This window comes from Saimiri boliviensis, chromosome 19, assembly GCF_048565385.1.
Source record: "Saimiri boliviensis isolate mSaiBol1 chromosome 19, mSaiBol1.pri, whole genome shotgun sequence".
Taxonomy (NCBI): Eukaryota; Metazoa; Chordata; class Mammalia; order Primates; family Cebidae; genus Saimiri; species Saimiri boliviensis.
The window spans coordinates 30,133,182-30,156,995 of NC_133467.1; the positions used below are offsets into that span (position 1 = coordinate 30,133,182).

General features: G+C 37.9%; 1 protein-coding gene and 1 pseudogene across 4 annotated transcripts in view; both read right to left on the reverse strand.

The window, feature by feature from the left end:
* The window catches only part of ATF6 (activating transcription factor 6), a 163,439-nt gene that overhangs the window by 39,226 nt on the left and 100,399 nt on the right, over positions 1-23,814 (reverse strand). For 3 of the 4 annotated variants that reach the window (XM_010331242.3, XM_003943380.4, XM_074390220.1), the window contains one exon: positions 5,343-5,427. In XM_010331242.3, coding sequence (XP_010329544.1) covers positions 5,343-5,427 — 85 coding nt within the window. Of the gene's footprint in view, positions 1-5,342; positions 5,428-20,195; positions 20,269-23,814 lie in introns of those variants that run through there. The other variant, XM_074390221.1, reaches the window with a different exon arrangement.
* LOC101043421 (proteasome activator complex subunit 3 pseudogene) lies at positions 8,224-20,248 on the reverse strand (annotated as a pseudogene).

The following is a 23,814-nucleotide window of genomic DNA, read 5'->3' on the forward strand; positions in this document are numbered from 1 at the left end:
ATCTGAAACAAAAATGATAAATTTCATGTTTACACTTGGGTCCCATTCCCAGGATATTTCCTTATGTATATGCAAATATTCCAAAATCTGAAATAATTCTGGTCCCTTGCATTTTGTCCTTTGTATCCTTCCTTTTTGACCAATGGATTCATACCACATGATCCCAAACATTTTGAAAAAAGAACAGTCAACCTGCACTTAGCTGGCAGCTCAGCGTTACATGAGTTATGTAAATGAAAGTGCCTCATCTTTCAAAGTTTTCTGCACCAGGTACTGTTCCAGTTGCTGGGGGTATGATGAGAGGTGGCAAACATAACAGACAAAACTCCATCCTCACAGAAGAGGAGATGCTGGATAAACCGACTGAGGAGATACAGGAGGAAACCTAGAAAAGTCATCGTTTCATGAAAGCCTAGAAAATAGCATATTTCAAGAAAGAAGAGATGTCAAAATGTACAGAAGGGGACTGACTAGAGAAGGGCATGAGGAAATTTTTTGAAGTAATGAAAATATTTATATCATGGTTGAAATGGTGGCTTCATAATGGTTTACATTTGTCAAAACGCATTAAATTGTACACAAAAATTGGTGAATTTTATTGTATGTACCTTACACCTAAATAAGTCTAATTTTTAAAATGTAAATGTCACAAAAGGCAGTAAGAAGGCTAGGAGCTTTTCAAGGTTAAAGGAAGCTAAAGAGGTATGATGAGTAGGTGTAATGTATAATCTTAGGAACGTAAACTTAAAAAGTTATAAAGAATATTTTTGGAGAAAATGGAGAGATATGAATATAGGCTACATATGAACTCCACTGTAACACTGTTAAACTTTTTTGGTATGATCATTTTATTATGGTTAAGTATCAGAAAGTCCTTTTCATAGCTGATGTATTTTCAAATATTTAGGGGTAAAGTATCATGATGTCTGCAATTCACCCTCAAATAGATTTTTAAAATCTGGTGAGTGTACACAGATAGATATAAAACAAATACAGGAAAAATGTTAACAATTGCTGACATCTAGGTAAGGATCTCTAGATATTTACCATATTCATCTTTCAATTTTTCTATAGATCTGAAATTTTTAAAAATAAGAATTGGGTGGACTAAAAAAAAGGAGGAAATAGCTGTGTCAAATACTGTTGAGAGGTCAAGTAAGATGACAATGAGACATGACCTTTGACTTTGGCGAGATATTTGTCATTCACTTCCTTTTGCAAAAGCATTTCTGTGGAGTGGAAGGGCAAGCGCATTTCATGGAGTAGAAGCGGCAAAAGCTTGGTAAGGATGAAAAGAAGACAAAATCAGAGGTAAGGAGGTAGAAGCAGTGAGTGTAACTCTTTTGAGTATTTTGCTGTAAAGGGTGACAGAGAAATAGGATGTGAAGTCACAGAAGTCTCCCTACACCAGAGATAACAGTAATAGTAAGACAGTTTGGGCTGGCTGCAGTGGCTCATGCCTGTAATCACAGCACTTTGGGAGACTGAGGCAGGAGGATCACTTGAGCCTTGGTTTTGGTTTCACTTGAGCCTTTGGTCTTGGTTTCAAGATCTGCCTGGGCAACACAGGGAGACCCTGTCTCTACAAATAATTTAAAAATTAGCTGGGAGTGGAATGCACCTGCATTCAGGACCTACTTGGGAGGCTGAGGTAGGAGGGTTGCTTGAGCCCAGGAGGGGACACTAGAGTGAGCCACGGGTCATGCCACTGTACCCCAACCTGAGCAACAAAGCAAGTCTCTGCCTCGGAAACAAACAAACAAAAAAAGACATTTGTGTGCTGATGGGAATGATCCAGTAGAAAAGAAGAAACTGTTTAAAAGAGGAATGATATAAATGCAGGAGTAAAGTCTTTGAGCACTGTGAGAGGTGCTAAGAGTCAGGGTCCAAAAGGAAGAAATCACCTTAGAAGCTGGCGATGATGACAAGGACAATGGCAATGATGATTATTGCAGTAACATAGAGGCTAACCCCAAAATCGGCACTATTTAAAGCTTTTTACTCATTTCATTCTCACATCAACTCTTAGAGGAAGGTATTACTAATATCTTCTTTTACAGATGAGGAAGCTGAGGTACAGAAATTAATTAACTTGCCCAATGACACATATCTAGTAAGTAGCAAAGCTGGGATTTAGAACCCAATGGAAGAGACTTTAGTTTCAGTGCAACAAGAGGGAAGGCAGAGTCTGTGGGTGCAGATGCAGCTGGGCCAGGGGTAGTGGAAACATGACGTCATTCTTGCATGATGACATCTATTTTCTCAGTGTAGTATTTGGTGAGTTCATCAGCTGACGGGGTGGGAGAGAGGATGTTGGAGTTTTGACAAGAGAAGGTGAGAAATTCTTTTTTCAGAGAGAGGGAAAGTGAATTTACTAGCAATGACTGGCAATATTAAATATCCCTTTGAAATCAATGGTCATAAATTTGAAGTGAATCTACTTGTTCTCACTGGACAATATTTTCTAGCAATTCTCAGCTGTTTGTGAGCAGCCATAGAGAGGAGAATTGGGTTTACCTAGAGAGCAGTTTTGCCAAGAGAGTGGCACTTAAGAAGAAAGGAGCCAGGAAGTCAGGGGTGTTCCCAAGACAGTGGTGACAGTACAGGACCATGAAATTTAGGCTGGGCAAGGAGGAATGTAACATGGCCATTAAGGATGTGCTGGATACAGAAAATAAGTGATAGGTCAAAGGACTGTAGACTTGTGAGGTAAGAGAGTAGTTGGAGTGTGAATTTTGAAGTAAGAGAGTGAGTAACAGAGTGTGGGATATCTGAAAAGGAGATTTCAAAGACAGCACTACTATTGATGACAGTAAGGTCTAGATTATGACAAGGTGGATGGGAGGCTGAGGTGGCCTGAAATAAAAGGTGACTGGATCAAAAAAGGCCAAAGGACTAAATGACGCCTCTATGTGGATGCTGAAGATAGACAGCAGGATGACAGAGGCAGTGGAGGAGTCATCAGTCAAGGCGGAGCAGACGACAGCAACAAAGAAGGGTTGGAAGAGTAAACTGTGATGTGATAGATTTGTAAGATGTTAGGGGGACTGAAGGAGAAATAATTTGAAAGGTGTAGTGGGAAGCAAAGGTATCACCTACCCTGCTGCAGACTTTGAGGTACATGAGGCAGGGGGGAAAAATCAGGCTCTAATTTAAGAAGCATCTTCAGAGCCAAAAAATAAAAAAGAGACTGCTCAGAAAAGGCTGAGGATGTAGCATGGTACATATTCAATCAATACTTCTTGGATTTCTTGAATTGGAATCTTAATTTTTTAATAGGACTTATCCTAAAAAGGGAAGTTTTTAAGAAGACTATTTACAAAGAGTCTGAAACAGATTAAAAAGACAAGGATCCTCTAATGACTAGATTTTCCAAATCATGAAAGGCTCCTCTTCAAAAACAGTCACCTGGCCAAGATAAACATATTCAAACATCATCTTGTTGGGTTTGGCTTAATATAAATAGATAGCTCACTGTTACAAAATAAGACCAGGCATTCTCTTGCATAAGAACCCAATATCAGAATAACGAAATTAAGTGAATTCTGCCTTGATAAAGCTTAGAAAATAGCCTTTCTGAGCATAAGCAGACCCTCTGGTCTATTATAGTTCAGGCGGAGAAACTTAGGTACCTGTAGATTGAGAATAAATGAGACTTCCTAAATACATTCTTTGAAATGTAATAAAGTGCACTTTGGAATTTCTTCTTCTTCTTCAGGTAGTAATATGCTTATTCCATGAATAATATCAGAGGTATGTCTTTACTAAAGAAAGATACTTTCTTCTCAATGTTATCATTTTTCTTAAACTTCTTCTGAATGTCTTTGTAAGGCTAAGTAACTACCGTAATTTTTTTTTTTTTTTTGAGACGGAGTTTCGCTCTCGTTACCCAGGCTGGAGTGCAATGACGCGATCTCGGCTCACCGCAACCTCCGCCTCCTGGGTTCAAGCAATTCTCCTGCCTCAGCCTCCTGAGTAGCTGGGATTACAGGCACGTGCCACCATGCCCAGCTAATTTTTTGTATCTTTAGTAGAGACGGGGTTTCACCATGTTGACCAGGATGGTCTCGATCTCTCGACCTTGTGATCCACCCGCCTCGGCCTCCCAAAGTGCTGGGATTACAGGCTTGAGCCACTGTGCCGGGCAACTACCGTAATTTTTTATGCTTTAACAATAAACCATTTATGTTTATGTCTATAAAGTTACTTCCTAAGCATTTCTAACAAGCTGTCTATATACAGCTTAGGAAATTCTATAGTCCTCTATACTCTTAAAATGTACAATGAATACTACATTTTCCCCAAAGACTAAATTTTATTGAAACTTATCTAGAATTTCCCCAAAGTCCTAGTGTTTTGTTTTATAATTGTATTTGATGGCTTAATTATATTCATTAATCAGAATGTGAATTGGTTCAACTGCAGGTTAGTTCAAAGGGCTTCTCATTTTCATCTTCTTCATATACTATGAGGTTTTTACTACCAGACAGAAAATTTACTAGTACCTCCATTTTGTCAGATACACAAACTTGAAAAAGATGGCCAACTCTCCGATTTTCAATATGATGTGTCAGAGAAAGTGATTAGTCAATAATATACACTGTGCTCACTTATAATCCACAGCTGGTAATGGGAGTGAGTTAGTTCTCTTCTCCAAGAAGAATACAGCTGGAAGTAATCTCTCCTTCACTAGATTTCTCAGTACCTTACATATTAGTTATGTGACTTTCTCTTTGGAGTACAGTGATTTTTGTGCTTGTTTTTTTTTCCTTCTAAACTATAAGCAGGTATACTATGCCTTAACATCTGTGTCTTATATTATTATTTGTATTTTGCTTAATGTCCAGTGCTAGTAATAGAACAAAATGCAATAGTAATACTACCAAGACCAAACTCGTCTGTATTATCAATTAAACATAAATAAGCTTCTGTGGCATGGTCTAGGATCGTATCAATATTTAGGTAACACAGGAAACTTCTTTGAGTTCCAAAAATCTAATTTACAAATTCACTGTCAGAACACAGCAGAAGCTTCTTACACTGCATTTATGACAAGAAAGGTCCCAGATGGCAAGCCTGTAGAGCAGTCAAAATGCTAGCTTTTCCAATTTTGTAAGTAAAAGAGAGCTACTTTTTCTTTTAAGGATATAGTACTTTTTAAAAAAAAGAATAACAGATTTTAACAATAATATTTTTGTGAAAACAGTGGGAAAATGTTTCAGAAATAATACATGGATATATACTCGTTTAACTGAACATTTTAAATGTCTTTGAACTAATGCAGAGAATCTTGGTTAAACAAAGAAATTTTGTGTTATTCATAAACCAAAATTTCAACTTACCATTTATGTTTATTGCTGGTAACACAATTGACATTTTTGGTCTTGTGGTCTTGTTATGGGTGGTAGCTGGTAACAGCAGGTGATCCTAAAATTAACAAAGAACAATGTGTTATACATAACAATTGGCTTAGTCCTACGACAGGCCAAATTCAGGGTTTCTAAGAGGCCAATATTTCATTGGGATCATGAAAAATGAGTTTTTATTTGAAGTTGGCTTAGAGGTAATTAACTACAAACCGTCTTAGAATCATTCATTCATTAATGTAATACACGTTTACAGAATGTCTACCGTTATCAGGCACTGTGCAGTGATCTTGGAAAACTCTTAGGTTCTTACAACACATATGCTGTAGCACACTATAAAGAATATTGGTCAAGCAGTCAAGACAAGGGATTTTAATCCTAATTCTACCACTAAATACCTGTATAATCTGGACGAGACTACATATCCTTTCTGTGTTTCCGTTTTCAGTCCTATAAAATGATGGGGGCTAGACCAAAAAATGTCACAAGATACTGAAAGTATCTATCCACTAAACAGTCATTTTCAAACTTTTTTTTTAAAAGGAGAGAAACTTTTCTTCCCATCAAAATTCTTATCCCAAGAATTTCCTACATGTAGAATAAAGAAATGGCCAACCTGCAGAAGAAAGATTTTGACTGAAGCAGGGCCAAGGCCTAGAGCCTTACCTGCTTAGCCTCCTCTTCTCCCTTTGAAGTCACCACAGCATTAGACATTTATTTGTAAGAACAGGTGTATAGTAAAGCAGATGTACAGTTTTTGCCCTTAAAAAGCATACAGTTTGGTAGAAGAGTTAAAAAAATTATAAAAATATGCCTACCACAACTGTATAGTCCTATATTTTACAGGGCATCTGAAGTTTCTAATTTCCAGCACACAAGCACTGAAAGTAAGACTGAGCCAAGAGAAGTCTCGCTTCAGAAAAGGCAGAATATAAGTGTTTTGAAAAATGTCTGTACATCTGTAGGCATTCTAAGGCTGATTATAAATGACTTATGACTTTGATATTAACTACTGTTTTCAATAACCCCTCTTCTTCCTAGCAAAAACATAAGCACTGTCACAGAAAAAAGAAAAAAAAGTATATTAGCATTTCCGTTTAAGGGAGCATTGGTTACACTGGTGAGAAACCAAAACCTAAGTTTGACCCATTTTGCTTTCTTTTCTTGTTCCTATGTTCACCATTCATCCAACAAATCTACTATATAAAATAACTTATCAAAAAGTAGGATCTGATACAGCTGAGAGCAATAAAAATTCAACACAACTTCAAAGTTCAAAGTTGATATGAAGTGTGATTATCAGCGAAACTGAGAAAAAAATCTAAAAACTGAAAAACAAATGGAAATTGATATACATGAGCAGAACTGTGTAGAAAATATTTCCAGTAACTGCTTCTATTTTGTGTAATTCAAGGCAATATTTCCATGAGAACATGTTTTTAAAAATCGGTGAGGGGAGAGAAGATGAGTAAAGTTCTGTTAGAATTCCAGCACTGCAGCAAGGGAATTTTTTGTTTTGTTTTTTTAAGTGCATTGTTAGACACAAAGATCACACATTTCTGAGAAAGATAACATTATATGCAAGGAAAAACAGAATTTGCTGATCTTCAAGCCATGAAAGTTATGCATAGCTTAATTCCTATCATTAAAATACTGCTTTAGGGTCTCTAAATTGAATGTGAAAACAAACCAAAAAACTTGCAAGCCCCAAATTAAGGCTATTGTAAAAATAAACACACTTAGATTCCACTGGTCACGGGTTAAGGTTAGGCTCAGACTTAGTCTGAGTTTCCTGCTAAGATATAGATGCCATACTAATTGTTTTTAAACATGATTTTCTGAACACAATGTCTCCTACTTTCTCTTTTTAAATTTCTAACAAATTAGTTACTTTTGCAGCAGAAAGCTAAAAACCACATTATAATTTATGAAAAAAGAAGAATCACATCTTTTTTTTTTTTTTTTTTTTTGAGATGGAGTTTCGCTCTTGTTACCCAGGCTGGAGTGCAATGTTGCAATCTCGGCTCGCTGCAACCTCCGCCTCCTGGCTTCAAGCAATTCTCCTGCCTCAGCCTCCCGAGTAGCTGGGATCACAGGCACGCCCCACCATGCCCAGCTAATTTTTTGTATTTATAGTAGAGACGGGGTTTCACCATGTTGACCAGGATGGTCTTGATCTCTTGACCTTGTGATCCGCCTGCCTCAGCCTCCCAAAGTGCTGGGATTACAGGCGTGAGCCACCATGCCCGGCAGAAGAATCACATCTTGCATGCATACAAATTATTACAGTTAACCTGCCTTGTGTCTAATTATTAAAGGTTTGCAAACTGGGGGAACAGTTTAAAGTACTTGTTTACCAAGAGGCCCAAAAATCAGACTGTAGGGAACCAAAGCTGGTATACTACCAACTCTACAGTACTTATCTTATAATAAAAATAAGTGTATATATATTTAATATATCATATATATTTTCTCTATCTACCTAGCTTATCTATATATCTGGGAGTGTAGTTACTTCATTGAACATTTACCTTCACTTCCTCAATACTTCCTCAAAATAAATGTTTCTTGAACCTCACAACAATGAATCTCGAATCATTATTTTCTGTGTTCATTTTACTCTTTTTTAGATTATTAATCCTGTGAGTCACGTTTTCAGAAACAAAGCAGCTGTAATCACTCAACAAATATTTGCTGGTTTCTTGCTGTTCATTTAAAAAAATTTACTGAGCTCAATGTGCTGTCATGTAGTCAGCACTGCTACAGAGGATATTTTCTTTTAAAGAATATAAATCCAAGTTTTTATTTTGTTAGGGAAACTAACTTGTGGTAGAAACAGCCTTTTTTTTCCCCCCCCCCCCAATATATGCTCTCCTTCTTCTGTAATATCAAAATAGCAACAGGACTTGTGATAATTGGTTGGGCACAGGGCCACCCAGAATAAAGACTGTATTTCTTTCCTAGCTTCCTTTGCAACCAAGTAAGGCTATACAATCTGGTCAACAGACTGCAAGGGGAAATGGCAACTTCTTCAACGTGGTGTTGAAGGCTTCGCTCCTTCCCTTTTCTCCTTCTTGCTAGCTAGAAGGCAGATATGACTGCTAGAGCTTGAGTAGCCATCTTTTGGACCATGAGAGGGAAGTTGCAAGTTAAGGATTATGGAGCAAGAAGACAGAAGGAGACAGGGATCCTGATGATTAAGGAGCTACCATAAGATCTCTGAAACTTACACATGAAAGACAAATAAGCTTCTAATTTATCTAAGCCACTATATTTTGGATTTTCTGTCACTCAAAGCCTAACCCTAAACCAAATTACTAGTTAAATTATACATTTGTGAAACAGTTCTAAAGGTATTTGGTCAAGAGGAATCTCCATAATGGTTAATCAAGGACAGCATTGTTGTTTTTTAACAGCATAGAAAAATCATATTTATAATTTAGTCTTCTTGATATCGCACCCCCTTTTACTTAAATACTATTAAGGAACTAGTGAAGGGAATTCAATCCTGGAGGTACAATTTGATGATTTCGTATTTTTTTCCCTTCAATTAAATCGTTTAAAAATAATCCGACTGCAAGAAAAATAAAACTACTTAAGAATAAAAAGGTTAGTAGAAAAAGAATCTTACTATAGAGAGAAATATACTTTGGCACTGTCATTTAAAACTGTCACTAATTTTAAGACATCTTCAAATGGTCTCCTGAAATGTCTTTATCAGGCTTTCCGTAGGGCTTAGATACCATAGGATTTTCTCTGGAATGAAATCATGTGGACAAATATAATCAATGTGTTGCTACTCTTATTCCCAGAAGTTAGAGAAACATGGGGGCGGGGAGTGGGGAGAAACACCAAAACATTTCACTGTGAAAATAAAACATCCATTTTCTAATGTTATGCAATATTGTACACAAGAAAATATGCTACTTTCATACAGTTCTCCCAATTCCCTCTTCCAAGCACTTTGATAGAAACCAACAAAATATTAGTGCATAACATAGCATTCCATTCAAAGTTATGTTTCTTCTCTTTTTAAGAAAACAAAAGCATTGGAGACTAGCTTATCAAAAGAAAAGGACCATATTTTGCTCAGCTGAAGTGTATGATGGTAACTCACAATAAAATTCAGACCCTACTGAGAGTTATCAAATGTTTACATATCCATGTAGAGTAGAAATTGATTAAATGACCCTTCCCATTTCCCCTATAAAACTCATTGACTGGTGCCTATAGCACAGGGAACATTCACAACTAGTTGAGCTGTGTCTTTTTTTCAAGATGAATCACTAATTGTATTAGTTAGTATTATTGTGTAATTTAATAAAATATTACATAAACTAATAGCATGAAAAGAGAGCAAAAAGATAAAAATAAGTTCTGAAATGTTCTCTCCTTGCAAAACAACCATAAAAGTCTTAATAGTCTGCCCTCAGATTGCTTAACAAGTACCTCTAAGTTCTTGTTCCAATTTAAAGTAACTAACCAATACTGGAAATTATGGTTGCCGAATTGTGAGTATAGTTAATGAAAGAAAGGCAACATGGAACTCTGAAGAGTGGATTTGGACTCAAAGAAAGACATTAGCTCTACACACAAAACTAGCCAATGAGTGCAAATTAACATCATCAAGTAAAATAAAGATATGTATCTTTTTTAAAAATAATTTTAACCAGTATTGGTTATTAACAGACCATTAACAGTCCCTATTATACTAGATAAGATGGCTTCTACTGTATTAGAAAACTCTGGCTCAAGGTTGGAGCCCTTTATCTTTAACAGAAAGGAATGTATTTCTATCATAATTTCCCCTACAATGAAGGAAACTCAGGCTGCAATAGGCTGCACTTGTGACACTGAGCAGCTTTCACGCAATCAACACACAGACCTCTATTAGGCAAAAAGTTTTGCATAGCAGACCAACAGTAACAACGGCCTCTTAACATTTTATATTTGGCCCATATCCACTGGATGCCAGAGATGGGTTGGTTTTCCAAATAGAAAACTGATAAAAACAGATCGAAAATAAAAATAGCACCTAGTCTTATTTCACAAATAGCTTTGTATTAAATTTTCTCTAACCTACGTCCCTGTCCTAGAGAGCTTTTGCTTTCTTCTATCACTCTACATCTCTCAAGCTGTCAAAGAAGTTGAAGAGTACGTTAACTCTCAAAACTCAGAGCCAACCCATCAGGTAGAAGTAGGCCTTCCAGAGTTATCTATCTAAATTTACATTTGGCACCAGTGTTTGTTGTTTTCTAGTAGTTATAGTAATTGCTGAGCAAAAATCAAATTGTTCATTCATTAAAGCAATGGCAATTAGAAAATTTGAAATCATGAAAATACACAGACACACATCGTGACATATCCTGAAAATAAAAATCGCAAAAAAAAAAAAAAAAAAAATTAGGGGTGGTAAAATTAAGTAGAATGTAATCTAATCATTTAAAGTCTATTAAAAATGTCTATGATACAGGGCTTCTCAGCACAGTAAAAACACAAGCAAAGTATATTACCCCAAAACTAGAAATAGTTAATATAAATAGCTAATACGAATGTAGTATTTGTGTCACTAATGTATGCAATAAAACTACATACCAGCTTGCATCTGTACCATTAGTATGCATGTCAGCCAGAAGAATAAATCAAAACTATTAGTGTACAACAGATGGCCCAAGAATGAGCCAAGGTTTATGCTTTGACAAGAGGAAACTTTTTACACTTAATACAAATCTGATAATGCTGGCAAGGTCACAAGAGAAAAAAATGAGCTTGAAATCCTAGTAAGTACAAATTCAAATTTTGATTTAAGATATGCTTTTCATGTCCAAGTCTACAGGATGCCCCCCCAAAACTGCCTAACTATCCCTGCCTCCCCTTTTACTCACACCAAAAAGTATTAGGCTGTACCATAAAAAACGTGTCATTTTTGTGAGTCAAGTATCAGTAATTTCATAAGGTTCAATCTAGGAGTTACATATGCTTCTCTTTTTAAAAACCAGAATTAATTTTGAGTTTCTTGGTCAAAATGACTTCTTGTAAATACTTTCCTAAGGATAAGATAGTAGCATCCAAAATCATTCCTCTCTTTTGGTGAGAGTTTCAGGAAAAATGTTTCTAAACCAGGTCAGGATTGATTTCCCTAGGGAAAGCTCTTAGACAAAATGTTGGTTACATGCTTTGGACAGGTATAGAAGCAGGAAGTCTTTGACCATGTGCTTCATATTACTTTATTCAATAACTCGAGTTAATCAAAGTTCTAAACTTTGTGAGCTATAATAGCCTTTTCAAAAACTGGTAAGCATATGATTTAGTAAAGCAAGTTAGGGCCCCTGAAACTTGTTAGCAATTGTAATTTGTTGAGTGCCAGCAGAGCAGCAATCCAAAAAAAATTCTTCTTAAGGAAAAAGATCAAACACTAAATGCATAAAGAGTTTAACCATTTGGGAGTTTGTCATACACAATGTTTACAAGGTGCTTCATTTTAGAAAATTCCGTTTACTCAGGACTACCAGTAGGAAGTGAATTTCCTGGATTATATTGTGTCCTACAGGTGTGCTACCAAAGCAAACCACAGAGGGGCAGGTAGGAAGGTCTATGGCGCCATCAAATTGAGTCAACAAGTTTCCTGAGAAAAGTTACTAGGAAACACTTCAAGGAAAAAGTTAAACATAGATATCTAAGAGAATCATTTTACTTTTTGTTGGAAAAAAAGAGGGAAAATGTTGCGTTGAGATAAAAAATAATTCTGTATGTTCCGGGAAGAATCTCAAAGTAGATAGCTCTGTATCTTGTGTAGATAGCTCAGCAGCGTAGGAAGGGAACACGGGGAGATAAACTAGCCAACTCTTTCAGATCCATTATTCTACAACTTTCTGGAAAGGCAGAAAAAAAGGGGTTCCATATAGTTTATATTTCTAAAGTTATCTGTGCTTGCAGGAGCCTCAGTGTCTAGCTATTTCTCCAGCCTTCACTCCAGATCTTAATCCTTCTTCAAGCAATTTTGATCTTGGCTTCACATAAAGAAATAGGGAGGACTATAAAATGCCCCTAAAGCACATTTTAGGAAAGACTAGTCTTGACAAGGCAAACTAACAAAGTGAAATAAAAAAATTGTAACCATAATCCGCTTTATGTTCTTCAATGAACAAATTTTCACTCAGGATCCTGGGTTAACAAACAGCCAAACTCAACACTTGCATTGGAAGCTGAGCTTTATTGCCAGCTGCAATCCTAGTTAAAGATGGAGGTATGATACTGTATAGGGCTGTTCCACAATCCAGAAGAGTTCACTTTTCATATCGCATATGGTGTACTTTCTAAAGTCTAGCAGCTTTCTTTCATCATAAATAGAACAGTAAGTTCTCAGTTTCCATTCCGGTTGCTTTTTGTTTGTTTTTTGAGACAGTCTCACTCTGTCACCCAGGCTGCAGTGCAGTGGCACAATCTCAGTTCACTGCAACCTCCGCCTCCTGGGTTCAAGTGATTCTCCTTCCTCAGCCTCCTGAGGAGCTGGGATTAGAGGCACCCGCCACCATACCCAGCTAATTTTTGTATTTTTAGTAGGACAGGGTTTCACCATGTTGGCCAGGCTAGTCTTGAACTCCCAACCTCAGGTGATCCACCTGCCTCAGCCTCCCAAAATGATGAGATTACAAGCATGAATCACCACACCTGGCCTTTATTCAGTTTTAAAGTATGATGCATTTGTAGGAAATGAAATTTTTAATTGTTTGGTTAAGTATTGTTCTAAAAAGGATTTCTGGGGTATAATAGTATATAATAATATTAAGTTCTGTACTAACTGTGTATCTTTCAGAAAGTATTTAATCAAAGGAAGCTGGGATCAGAAGCAAATACAGTGCCAGTAGTAGGTCCTTCTAAAACAGAAGTTCCTAACAAAGTATACATATCAGAATCACCTGCAGGATTTTAATTATATAACATCAGAATCACCTGCAGGTTTTTATAATCTACCCACATTCCTTGACTCTTGAAAAACAAATTCTTACATGATAAGTCTGAGGTGGACCAGAATTTTTCACTTTTATCAAGTATCCATGGTGATTCTGATGCAGATAGTTCCTGGACTCACAAACACTGGCCAGAGTGGCACAGACAGAGATTAAGAGGAGGGACTCTGGAGCTAGACGGCCTGGGTTTGAATTCTGCTTCCACCACCTAATTTCTAGCTGTAGAATCCAGAGCAAGTTCCTTAATCTCTCTGTGTCCTTGTCTTCTCATTAGTAAAACAGGGATAGTAACAACACCTATTGCATCAATTGTTTATAAAGATTAGACAAGCTAGTACGTATTCCAACACTTATAAGTGTTTGATTTAAAAAAAAAAAAAAAAAAAAAAAAGGACCAAAAAGTTTGAGGAGAGCGAAGTCCTTGAGGAAATGTAACAGGTAAATGCAATGGATACATGAAATTTAGATTTGTTGTCTAAGTTTATTCCTTCAACCACATAGTTGAGAGCCATAGTTCCACTACTGATTAAAATAAAGGATGACATGCACTCATGACCTATCCAAACTCTTTAGCCTAGAAACGAAATCTCTTTATAATTCGGTCCCTACTGATCTGGTCTTTCTCCATCATGATCTCACTAGTGTTTATTCTTTCTATAAACATTAGCACTAACTGCCACAGATATTCTCTACCAATTCCACCAGGAAAAGACACCCCTATATTTTATTTCCTTTAATATAAAAGATGACAGGGGAAAAATAATTGAAGCACAAGTATTCAAAACCTCCACTCTATCCCTGCACCTTTTGTAAAGAGCTAGGTTTTTGTTTTTAAGTGCTGATTAATTGTGTGTGTGCTAGGGGCAAGGAAGTGGTGGAGGGCAGAGCTGGAAGAAAGTAAATTGGTTTAAACTTTAAAAGGTATGAGTTACCAGCAGAAAAAAAAAAAAGGTCTGGAAGTTAGATGAAAAGAGATGGATAAAGAGGGGCAGGCTCAGCTGTGACCTTTGTATAAGGCATACACCTTTACCTGCCCCCACTTCAGATCTTCATTCAAACATCAGCTTCTCAGTGAGGTCTTTCCTGGCCACCTTAGTTAAATTGTACACACACATCCTTACCAAACACACTCACCTCCTCTCCCTTCTCTGCTTTACTTTTCTCTCTAACCCCTATTATATATCTTCACCTTTTACAAATGAGCTCCGTAACAGCAGACATTTCATCTGTTTTATCCATTGCTGAATCCCCAGGATCTACTACAACTTTCATATAGTCGTTATCCACAGATAATTTACAATGTAAATTAGCTAGAGGAGGACTATTACAATAGCTTTTTGACTAGTTTTTTTCCCTAAGGAGGCAAGAACCCTTTCAGGTCAAACTATTTTCATAATAATACTAAGGTCAAGCTATCTTCAAGTTAGCACTAGGACATTATTTGCCTTTTTGCACTTTGTTGAAATTTACTCTGTTGGTGAAAAAGTAAGGCAAAACTGCTAGGCCTTAGCATAGATCTATGTAGTGGCACAAAACTAGACATGAAAACTCCACACAGATAGTGGCCCCCACTGGGAATTCATTTTTTTTCTCATCAATGTAATACTAAAATGAAACTAAACAAAATGACATTTTTTTGAGGATCTTCTGTGATCTGAGAAGTTTCTTCTACTCTGGATGGGTGCCTAATGGAAGGATCGAAGTAAGTTGTGGAATATATAGGTCATAGGTTCAATTAATTCCATGCTTATCCCACAACATAAAATGTAAAAAAAAAAGAGCAGAGAAAAATTTCCACCAATATGCAAGACCCAGAGAAATAAGGCAGTGGAGTTTTGAGTTGATTATACTTACTCTAAATAAACTGTTTAAAATGTATGAAATAATTTTTACCTGGAATGTTTTGTCTTTTATATTTACTACCAAATAAGACTTAATAAACTTAAGTCTTTTTAAGCATTTATCAAATGATCTAACTTTTACGTATTTAAGAAACTAACTTTTTAAGTACAGAAATCTGGAAGAGTAAATTAAATATTATGTTCGTGACCACAGAGAATTAGTTTTGAAAAGCAATTTTCAGGATTTTTCATTCTGATACACTAGATTTATTTCTTCCTAACCCTTGGTTAGAAAAGTAATAGAGAATTACTGAAGCTGTTAATGGGGTGAGAAAGTTGATTTCAAATGGTCTTGTATAGTGTAAGGATTCAGTACAGATGTTTGGAATAACTTGCAGCTGTTGCAGGGTGAATAGGCTTAATGACATCACTGGGAATACTGAAGGAGAACTGCCTGGAGTACTTTAAAATATTTACATTATTGTGATATGAAAAAAAAAGTTTAATTAGAAGCCAAAAAACAGTGTAGAAACTTCATTTGCCTTTGTTTAATTCTGAATCAGATTTTCAGATGTCTTAACATTCTTACATATTCCTGGGTACACTTACCTACATGTAGCCTCTGTTATAACAAAGTGCCTCCTCTAATAAGAAAGGGGAGAAACAATTTTCTTCAGTTTGATCCAGGTTTGGTTTGGCTCATGCTTTAGAATTTTACCATATGCAAAACGCCGTAATGGATAAAAAGGTGAATAAAAAAAACCCTTCATTATTCTCAAGAAATGTATTTAGTGAGGATATACATAAAAATACAGAATACAGGCCGGGCATGGTGGCTCACACCTGTAATCCCAACACTTTGGGAGGCCAAGGTGGGAGGATCGCCTGAGGTCAAGATATCAAGACCAGCCTGGTCAATGTGGTGAAATCCCCATCTCTACTAAAAATACAAAAATCAGCCGGGCATGATGGCACAAGCTTGTAACCCCAGCTACTCGGGAGGCTGAGGCAGGAGAATCTCTTGAAACTGGGAGGCGGAGGCTGCAGCCAAGATTGCACCACTACACTCCACCCTGGGTGACAGAGTGGGACTCCATCTTAAACACACACACACACACACACACACACAGAATATAATGAGTACTATAAAACCACATTATGGGAATTCAATGAAATGATGGGGATTTAATTGAGTTTTCAAATGTTGCTTGCTGAGGAAAAGCCTAACTACCTATAGGTTCTCTCAAGGCACAAGAGATACGTTGTTCTTTCATCCAGATAAAAACACAGAGTAAATGTCTCAATATTCATAAGATGTCAAATCTACCCTCTATTTGGTTTATAATGGTTGAGACCATTTGGTAAGAATTCTATATAAAAACTATAAAATAAATGTTGCCTCTAATAACCAAAGAAGAATTTTTAAATAATTCAGTAATATTTAGGAACTCCAAACCACAGTTTATGCCTGTAATCCTAGCACTTTGGGAGGCTGAGGCAGGTGGATCACAAGGTCAGGAGATTGAGACCAACCTAACACAGTGAAATCCCGTCTTACTAAAAATACAAAAAATTAGCCAGCCGTGGTGGCATGCACCTGTAGTCCCAGCTGCTTGGAAGGCTGAGGCAGGACTGAAGCCAGGATGCAGAGGTTGCAGTGAGCCAAGATGGCGCCACTGCACTCCAGCCTGGGTGACAGGATGAGACTCCTTCTCAACATTAAACAAAACAAAACAAAACAAAAAAACTCTAAGCCCAAATGTTTAAGAAGTCTGAAGTTTAAGAACTTTAAAATTAAGACTTGTCTCCATCATTAATGTTTAAGAAAGACATTTTTCACTCGGTTTTAAAAACCAGATCTACAAATTTCAATTTCCAATCAAATTTCAGTTAGTGGCTTTCATGTTTTAGTTTTAGAATTTAAAACTAAAATTACTTAATTCCAAAATAAGTTTTTAAAACCATTTCTTCAAAACACAGCCATGCAGTTCGGTTGTCATCTTAAAAGGAACAAAAGGGTGGCTTTAAGTCTCTAGTACTAATAATAGGCAAATGATTCATATTGGATACCATTATTTTAACACCAGTTCCTAAGTCTATTATTATAAAAGTTTTTCTAACCATTTGCAAGAAAGGGGAAAATCACAAAGGGATTGATTTTTGCAGAGTAGGGACTTTTATAAAGTATTCCAGAGCCAACTAAATTCGATATAGAGATGGAAAAAGGTAAAAAATGCATATACCAGAAATCTTTAACTACAAAGGACATGAGTATTTTCTTAGTAAAAGGAATGTCTGGGATTGGAGAAAATTTATTTCAACCTGGCATAAGACTTGACAGTTTGAGTAAAAGAAACAAGCAAAAGATGATTATATAATGTATGGAACAGATACGTTAAATCTTAGATGATTAACATTAGTTGAAAAATTAAGCAACATTTGTTGTTTCCTTACATTGTCCATTACATATTTGTGTGCAATTAAAGTCTGTCAAACGGTATGAACTGATTTAGGGTTCCTGGCACTTTTCTGAATCAGACAGAATACCTTAAAGGGAAAATAAAAAGAACTCTTTACTTTAAGGGGGAGGATGTAAGACGTCTGTTAGGTAATACCTTTTGCTGTTGTTACTTTTTAAGCACACATTTGAAAGACTTGGGCTTTTCAGAAGTTCAACAAAAGAATAATTTCACTTATTATCATTTTTCAGGGTTTACTTTGAAAATAAAGTTTCTGCTAATCCAGTGCATGATTTTTCTAATCTACATAGGCTAGAATAGATTCATAGTACAGTAATTTACCTTATCTGAAAATGAAATCTGGAAATGCTGAAGTTTAAAAATACCGACCATATAGTTCACTGTTGAGAAGACAATGGCTTCCCCTCAGTGAGGTGGGAAAACGCTAAGCCACATTTTAGAGCCTTTAGAGAATGACCTATATAACGTGAGAGATAAATGCTAATGAGGGACTATAATAAATATCTTAAGAGACAAAAAGAAACGAAAATGAAAATCAACTGGGGGAAAAGTATTATGGGATTCAAAGCTTGATGGATTTAGCAGAGACTTAAAGAGACAGATGGATACACAGAAGAAATTCTACATTGTGTAAAAGGAAATGAAGATGCTGAGATGGTAGAAAGTTACAGAAGGAAGTCATTTTCCATCGATTCCTTTTCATTCTAAGGGAAGTGGGTATCCATTTGTTTAGAAGAATTAAAATCTATTACTCTTTGCTCATTTTTCTTACATATCAGAGTTGAAAAGTATCAAGTGTATCAGTCCATCTGAAGTAAGAAATTATCATCTGAATTGTCCCCATCTGCAAATTAAAGTTCAGATAAGCACACTTAGGCCTCATAAAATTTTATAACCAGTTTTATTTCAATCTGCTAAACTGGAGGCATACAATGACCTAAACATATCCCTTTAAACTCCCTTCCTTGCAAAAAAGAAAAATGATGGTGTAAAAGCAGCATTCTGAAGTTTGAACAAAGTTTAACAGACAGCAGAACTTTAGGAAAAGCTTCACTTAAATTTCTTTTAAGCTTTAGTTTTTAAGTAACCCCTGAAACCATTCAATGTCACCAACGCCATAATAAAGAAATCTTGGCCAACATTCATCTACAAAGCTGCTTTTAAAAATGGCAGTCCTTTCTCCTTGATGGTTTGTCCCCATTCTCCCCACAAATGGAAAATCAAATGAAAATTACACCAAAAGATCATTCAATATGAGGGTAAGCTGTATGAAATTCTAACTAAGTAATAACGCACATTTCCAGTCATTTCACCACCCGTAGAGTCATTAATAACCAGCTTTCTAGCTGCCTAAACAGCTCAGCCAACTCCTGAAGGCAAGTGGGGTGAAGCAAGGCTATCAGTATAGGTTATCAGTGTTGGTGCTCCGAGGGGTCTTGATCTTCTCGAAGTTTTTAAGGATTACATCATGCAAGGTGGCATACTCGTTCCGTAGGTGCAGCAGGATCTGGCGCACACTCAGATACTGGTTTTCATCCACCTCTGCTACAGTGCGGCGATAATCTTCCACTTGCGGGTACTTCACTATCTTGGATACCAACTTGGCCCGGGTGTTGTAGTAGGTAGAGAAGCCTCGTAGATAGGAGGTCGCTGTGCTCTCCACGGTCCACAGCTGGTCCACAGTGTCTTCCTGGATAGACACCCCGAAGTTGTTGCCGTCCTCCACCTTCGGGATGAGCAGCTGCACCCACATCCGCACTGTGTTGCATTTCTCTCTCAGCAGCTCGATCTCAGGTTTTACCCGCTCAATCAGCTCCACCAGATGCTGGTTGCTCCGCAGAAGCTGTCCCTCGCTGCCAGGCAGTGCTGGGACCTTGATGGAGAACTGGGTCTGCAGAGGCGGCAGATCCCGGTTGGGTCCATCCCCCACGGTGACTGGCGTGTCCAGGGGCTCCGGGGTTGGCACTGAATGGATTCTGGGCAGGTCTTGCAGCCGGAGCTCCTGAACTCGGCTATCCAACTCTGAGAGCTTCTGAGGAAAGAAGGTGGACACGAGATCCTCGGCTTCCCGGGCGATACGGGCCCGAAACAAATCTACCTTTCCCTGCATGTCCGGCTCCAGCTTCAGCGGAAGAGCCATGGCTTCTAGAGGCGCCGAGCTGTGGGGCGGACACGACATGGGTTTTGCCCCCGCTTGGCCGGCTGTGCTTGGGCCTCGCCACCGCCACAACTCCCAACAGACCACTCCGGAAGTGACGTCATAGGGTCCTAGAAGCCCACGAGGCTGGAGAGGAAGCGGTGCAGCAGAAGTCGCGCCCCCGCCCAAGTCCTCCAGACACCTTCGGCAGGCTGGCGTGCGGCCCCGAGCCCTGGCAAAGCGCTGTGTGCTGAGGTTCATGGCCCAGTCCTCGAGAGCATCAAGGACCACGTGTTAGGGGAGACCAGCAGGATCTAGTTCCCGAAACCGCCCGTCTACCTACCTGCCGGCCTGGCTGGCGGGGCGCCTCACTGTGAAAGACAGTTCCAAAGAATGTCCTTTAAGATAAGCGTTGTGAAGACGTGTTAAGGACAGGGCGGCATACTCCACGGGAGCTCAACAAATCGACAATCCCTGGGTCAAAAATATACAATCTCTTGTGAAAAGAACCTCACCAATGGGCTCTCCAGAGTAAGGTTCATTTCTGGGGAGCCATAAGTCACACCTTTACAGGTAACATGAGCCTAATCCTTGCTTTCTCTGTAGAAAATAAGAAGTGGTTAGCCGGGCGCGGTGGCTCAAGCCTGTAATCCCAGCACTTTGGGAGGCCGAGGCGGGCGGATCACGAGGTCGAGAGATCGAGACCATCCTGGTCAACATGGTGAAACCCCGTCTCTACAAAAAATACAAAACATTAGCTGGGCATGGTGGCGCATGCCTGTAATCCCAGCTCATCAGGAGGCTGAGGCAGGAGAATTGCCTGAACCCAGGAGGCGGAGGTTGCGGTGAGCCGAGATCGCGCCATTGCACTCCGGCCTGGGTAACAAGAGCGAAACTCTGTCTCAAAAAAAAAAAAAAAAAAAAAAAAAAAAAGAAGAAGAAGTGGTATTTTCTACAGAGAAAGAAGTGGTATTTCATTTCACTGTGGTTTTTTTTGTTTGTTTGTTTGTTTGTTTTTTTGATACGGAGTTTCGCTTTTGTTACCCAGGCCGGAGTGCAATGGCGCGATCTCGGCTCACCGCAACCTCCGCCTCCTGGGTTCAGGCAATTCTCCTGCCTCAGCCTCCTGATGAGCTGGGATTACAGGCATGCGCCACCATGCCCAGCTAATGTTTTGTATTTTTTGTAGAGACGGGGTTTCACCATGTTGACCAGGATGGTCTCGATCTCTCGACCTCGTGATCCGCCCGCCTCGGCCTCCCAAAGTGCTGGGATTACAGGCTTGAGCCACCGTGCCCGGCCTCACTGTGGTATTTAAATAATGTTAGCAAACTTCCGAGATCTTCTATGGCTTACTTCATATGATTTTTAATTTACATCACAAATGTTAAGTTATATGACTCTTCCTAAACTCATCTTTTTTGGGACGATTAACAGAATTTGAATCTGGACTCTAAAGATCAAAGTCAAATTTCCTGACTTTGATAACTACATTGTGGTTACAGAGGTGAATACCCTTGTTTTTAGGAAGTACATTATTAAGGAATAAAGTGATATAATGTAGTATTTAACCTATTTTCAGATGGTCACAAAAACAATTGTATGTGTGTAAAGAAAAAGAATGAGGGAAAATGTTAAAAACTGATGGATTTGCAATAAAAGGTATATGCAAGTTCAGTATTCTTGTGACTTTTCTATAAGTTTGAAATTATTTCAAAATGAAAAGTAAAAATTATCTTTTCCCTAAAGGCTTCCAGAGTTACAAAGACAAATTCTGTGCCCTTCTAAAATTTCATTCTACTTATTTATATTCATTTTCCTTCCCCTGAAATATTTTCCTTTTGTTTTTTTAACGCCATAAAGTCCCTGCTTTTGACTTCTATGCTAAAATTATTGATGTTTAAGTCAAACAGATTCTCAAGACGCTCTAGTACAGTTAGTTTCATGTGTAACTGTCACCTCAGACTGTAAACTCCAGGGCAAGGGCCAAGTCTTGATTCGTTTCCATTGTATCTGGCACAATGCCTGGCATGGAGCAGGTGCTGAATACAAGTCTGATTAAATAATCTTCAATTAGTAAGATTTTAGGTAACCATAACTTCCCATGATTTAGAACTCAGAAGAAAGTGTCAACAAGACAAACATATTATAGCTTGGGTTCCCCAGCAAGCTGACCCTGAGAGTGTGCTTACAGGAAGTTTAGCAGAGATTGTTCTTGTGATAAACACCTGTGGAAGGGAAGCAACAGCAGAGGGAGAAGTTGACTTCAGTACAATCTCAAGGCCTCAGTGGACCCCGCAGGAAACTGGGAAGCGTCCTTTAGGGTTGTCTTGAGTTGAGAAAAGGCAATTCCTAAAGAAGGCTTTCTGGCAGCAAGACTTCCAGCTGTTGGGAAATAACCCTTTAGTCCTGAAGGGGAACTTGGGGAATGCATTATAGCTTTAACTATATACATGTGCCACATTAGGATACCTGTACTAACAAAGCAGCAATGTGTGTTCAAGACAAGTATGTTCAGCCCCAATTACGAGTTGAAAATCAAAGATGGTTTCTGTGTTCAGATTGCTTCAAGGCTTGCAGGAGTGTGATAAAGGATGTGGTGGAGAGAATTATATATGGCTGTACATGAGGGAGGGGATCAGGGTGTGTATGTATGTGGTTGTATATGCGGTAGAGGTACTGGTAAGCTGCATCTCAAGGCATAAGGGAAAGTGTCAGGAGATGAGACAGGAGAAGTAAGTAAGGAACAGCTCATAGAAGCTGGCCCCTGTATGCCATGCTTAAGGAACTTGGATTTAACAGACGCCAACCAAGGAATTTAGGCAGGGAAAAATATATGATGGATGATATGAAGGGTGGAGGTGGCAGAGGTGGATTTGAAGAAGAGACTAAAGGAAGAGAGACTGCTGCCATAGTCCAAACGAGAAAGTATGCCTCATTTAAAGCAGTGGTGATGAAGTTGAAGAGACCAATCGAGAGAGCTTTATAAAGTAAAATTAGCAGTACCTGGTGATAGTTTTGGATGTAGAGAAATGAGAAAAGGTAGAATTCACCACTATGTAACATATTTTTTACTTGGGGAAAGAATTTTTATTTATAGTTACGTTAAACCTCCCCCAAGAGATGAATTAGATATACATACGTTTTTACACACTCATATTTACTACATTCAAGCTAGGAGAATTTAGATAAGCCTATCAAACAGAAAAGGAAAATCAAATCTCGACCACAATTTTCCCAAATCCTGATCTTCTTCATAACTTTGGCTATAAAAGATTACTGTAGAGTTATTGTGGAAATTCCCTTTTATGCCCAAAGTATCCTCAATGGTATACATGGTTTAACAAATGGTTACTCTATTTTCAAAAAGTAAGTATTTCTAGTTGCTCTTTTAAAAAAGTAGGAAAGTTTCTTTCAATGATTAATGCAGCCATTTATATGGAATTGTTTTCTTTAGTTGTCTGATGATAGAATATAAAATCCTTTAGGGGATTCAGCTGTTCTTATTTCTGGTATGATGTAAGAGTTTTATTCATTCACATTTCCTGTTCTTGTTAATGCGGGTAATGGTTGATAGGAAAATAACAGCTCCTAATTTTTCTTCTCTCATAGACCCTCAGCAATCAGCAGTTGTTTTTATAAAAAATTATTTAATGCACTTGCATGCCTTGATTTGATCCATGAAATTAATACTGAATGCTAACAGGTGGTAGAATGTCAGGGACAGCTGTGTAGAGTATGGTTTTGTTCAGGTCAGTTTCTCCTTTTTCCACAACCCAGCAGGATTCATCATGTACTGGTGCCAATAACTGACACACCACTCTTCTTTTAGGATTATTTACAGATTTATGGATTGATTTGTCCTTTTATATGTCCTCCAACTCTGAAACCCTGTGAAGAAGCAATTCTGTGGTCCTATGTGAGAATTCCATTTATAGAACTATTCTAAGCAACATGTTATATCACAACTATTAGACATAAAGGTAACCTCGAGATACAGATTGGGATTTAATCCTCCAA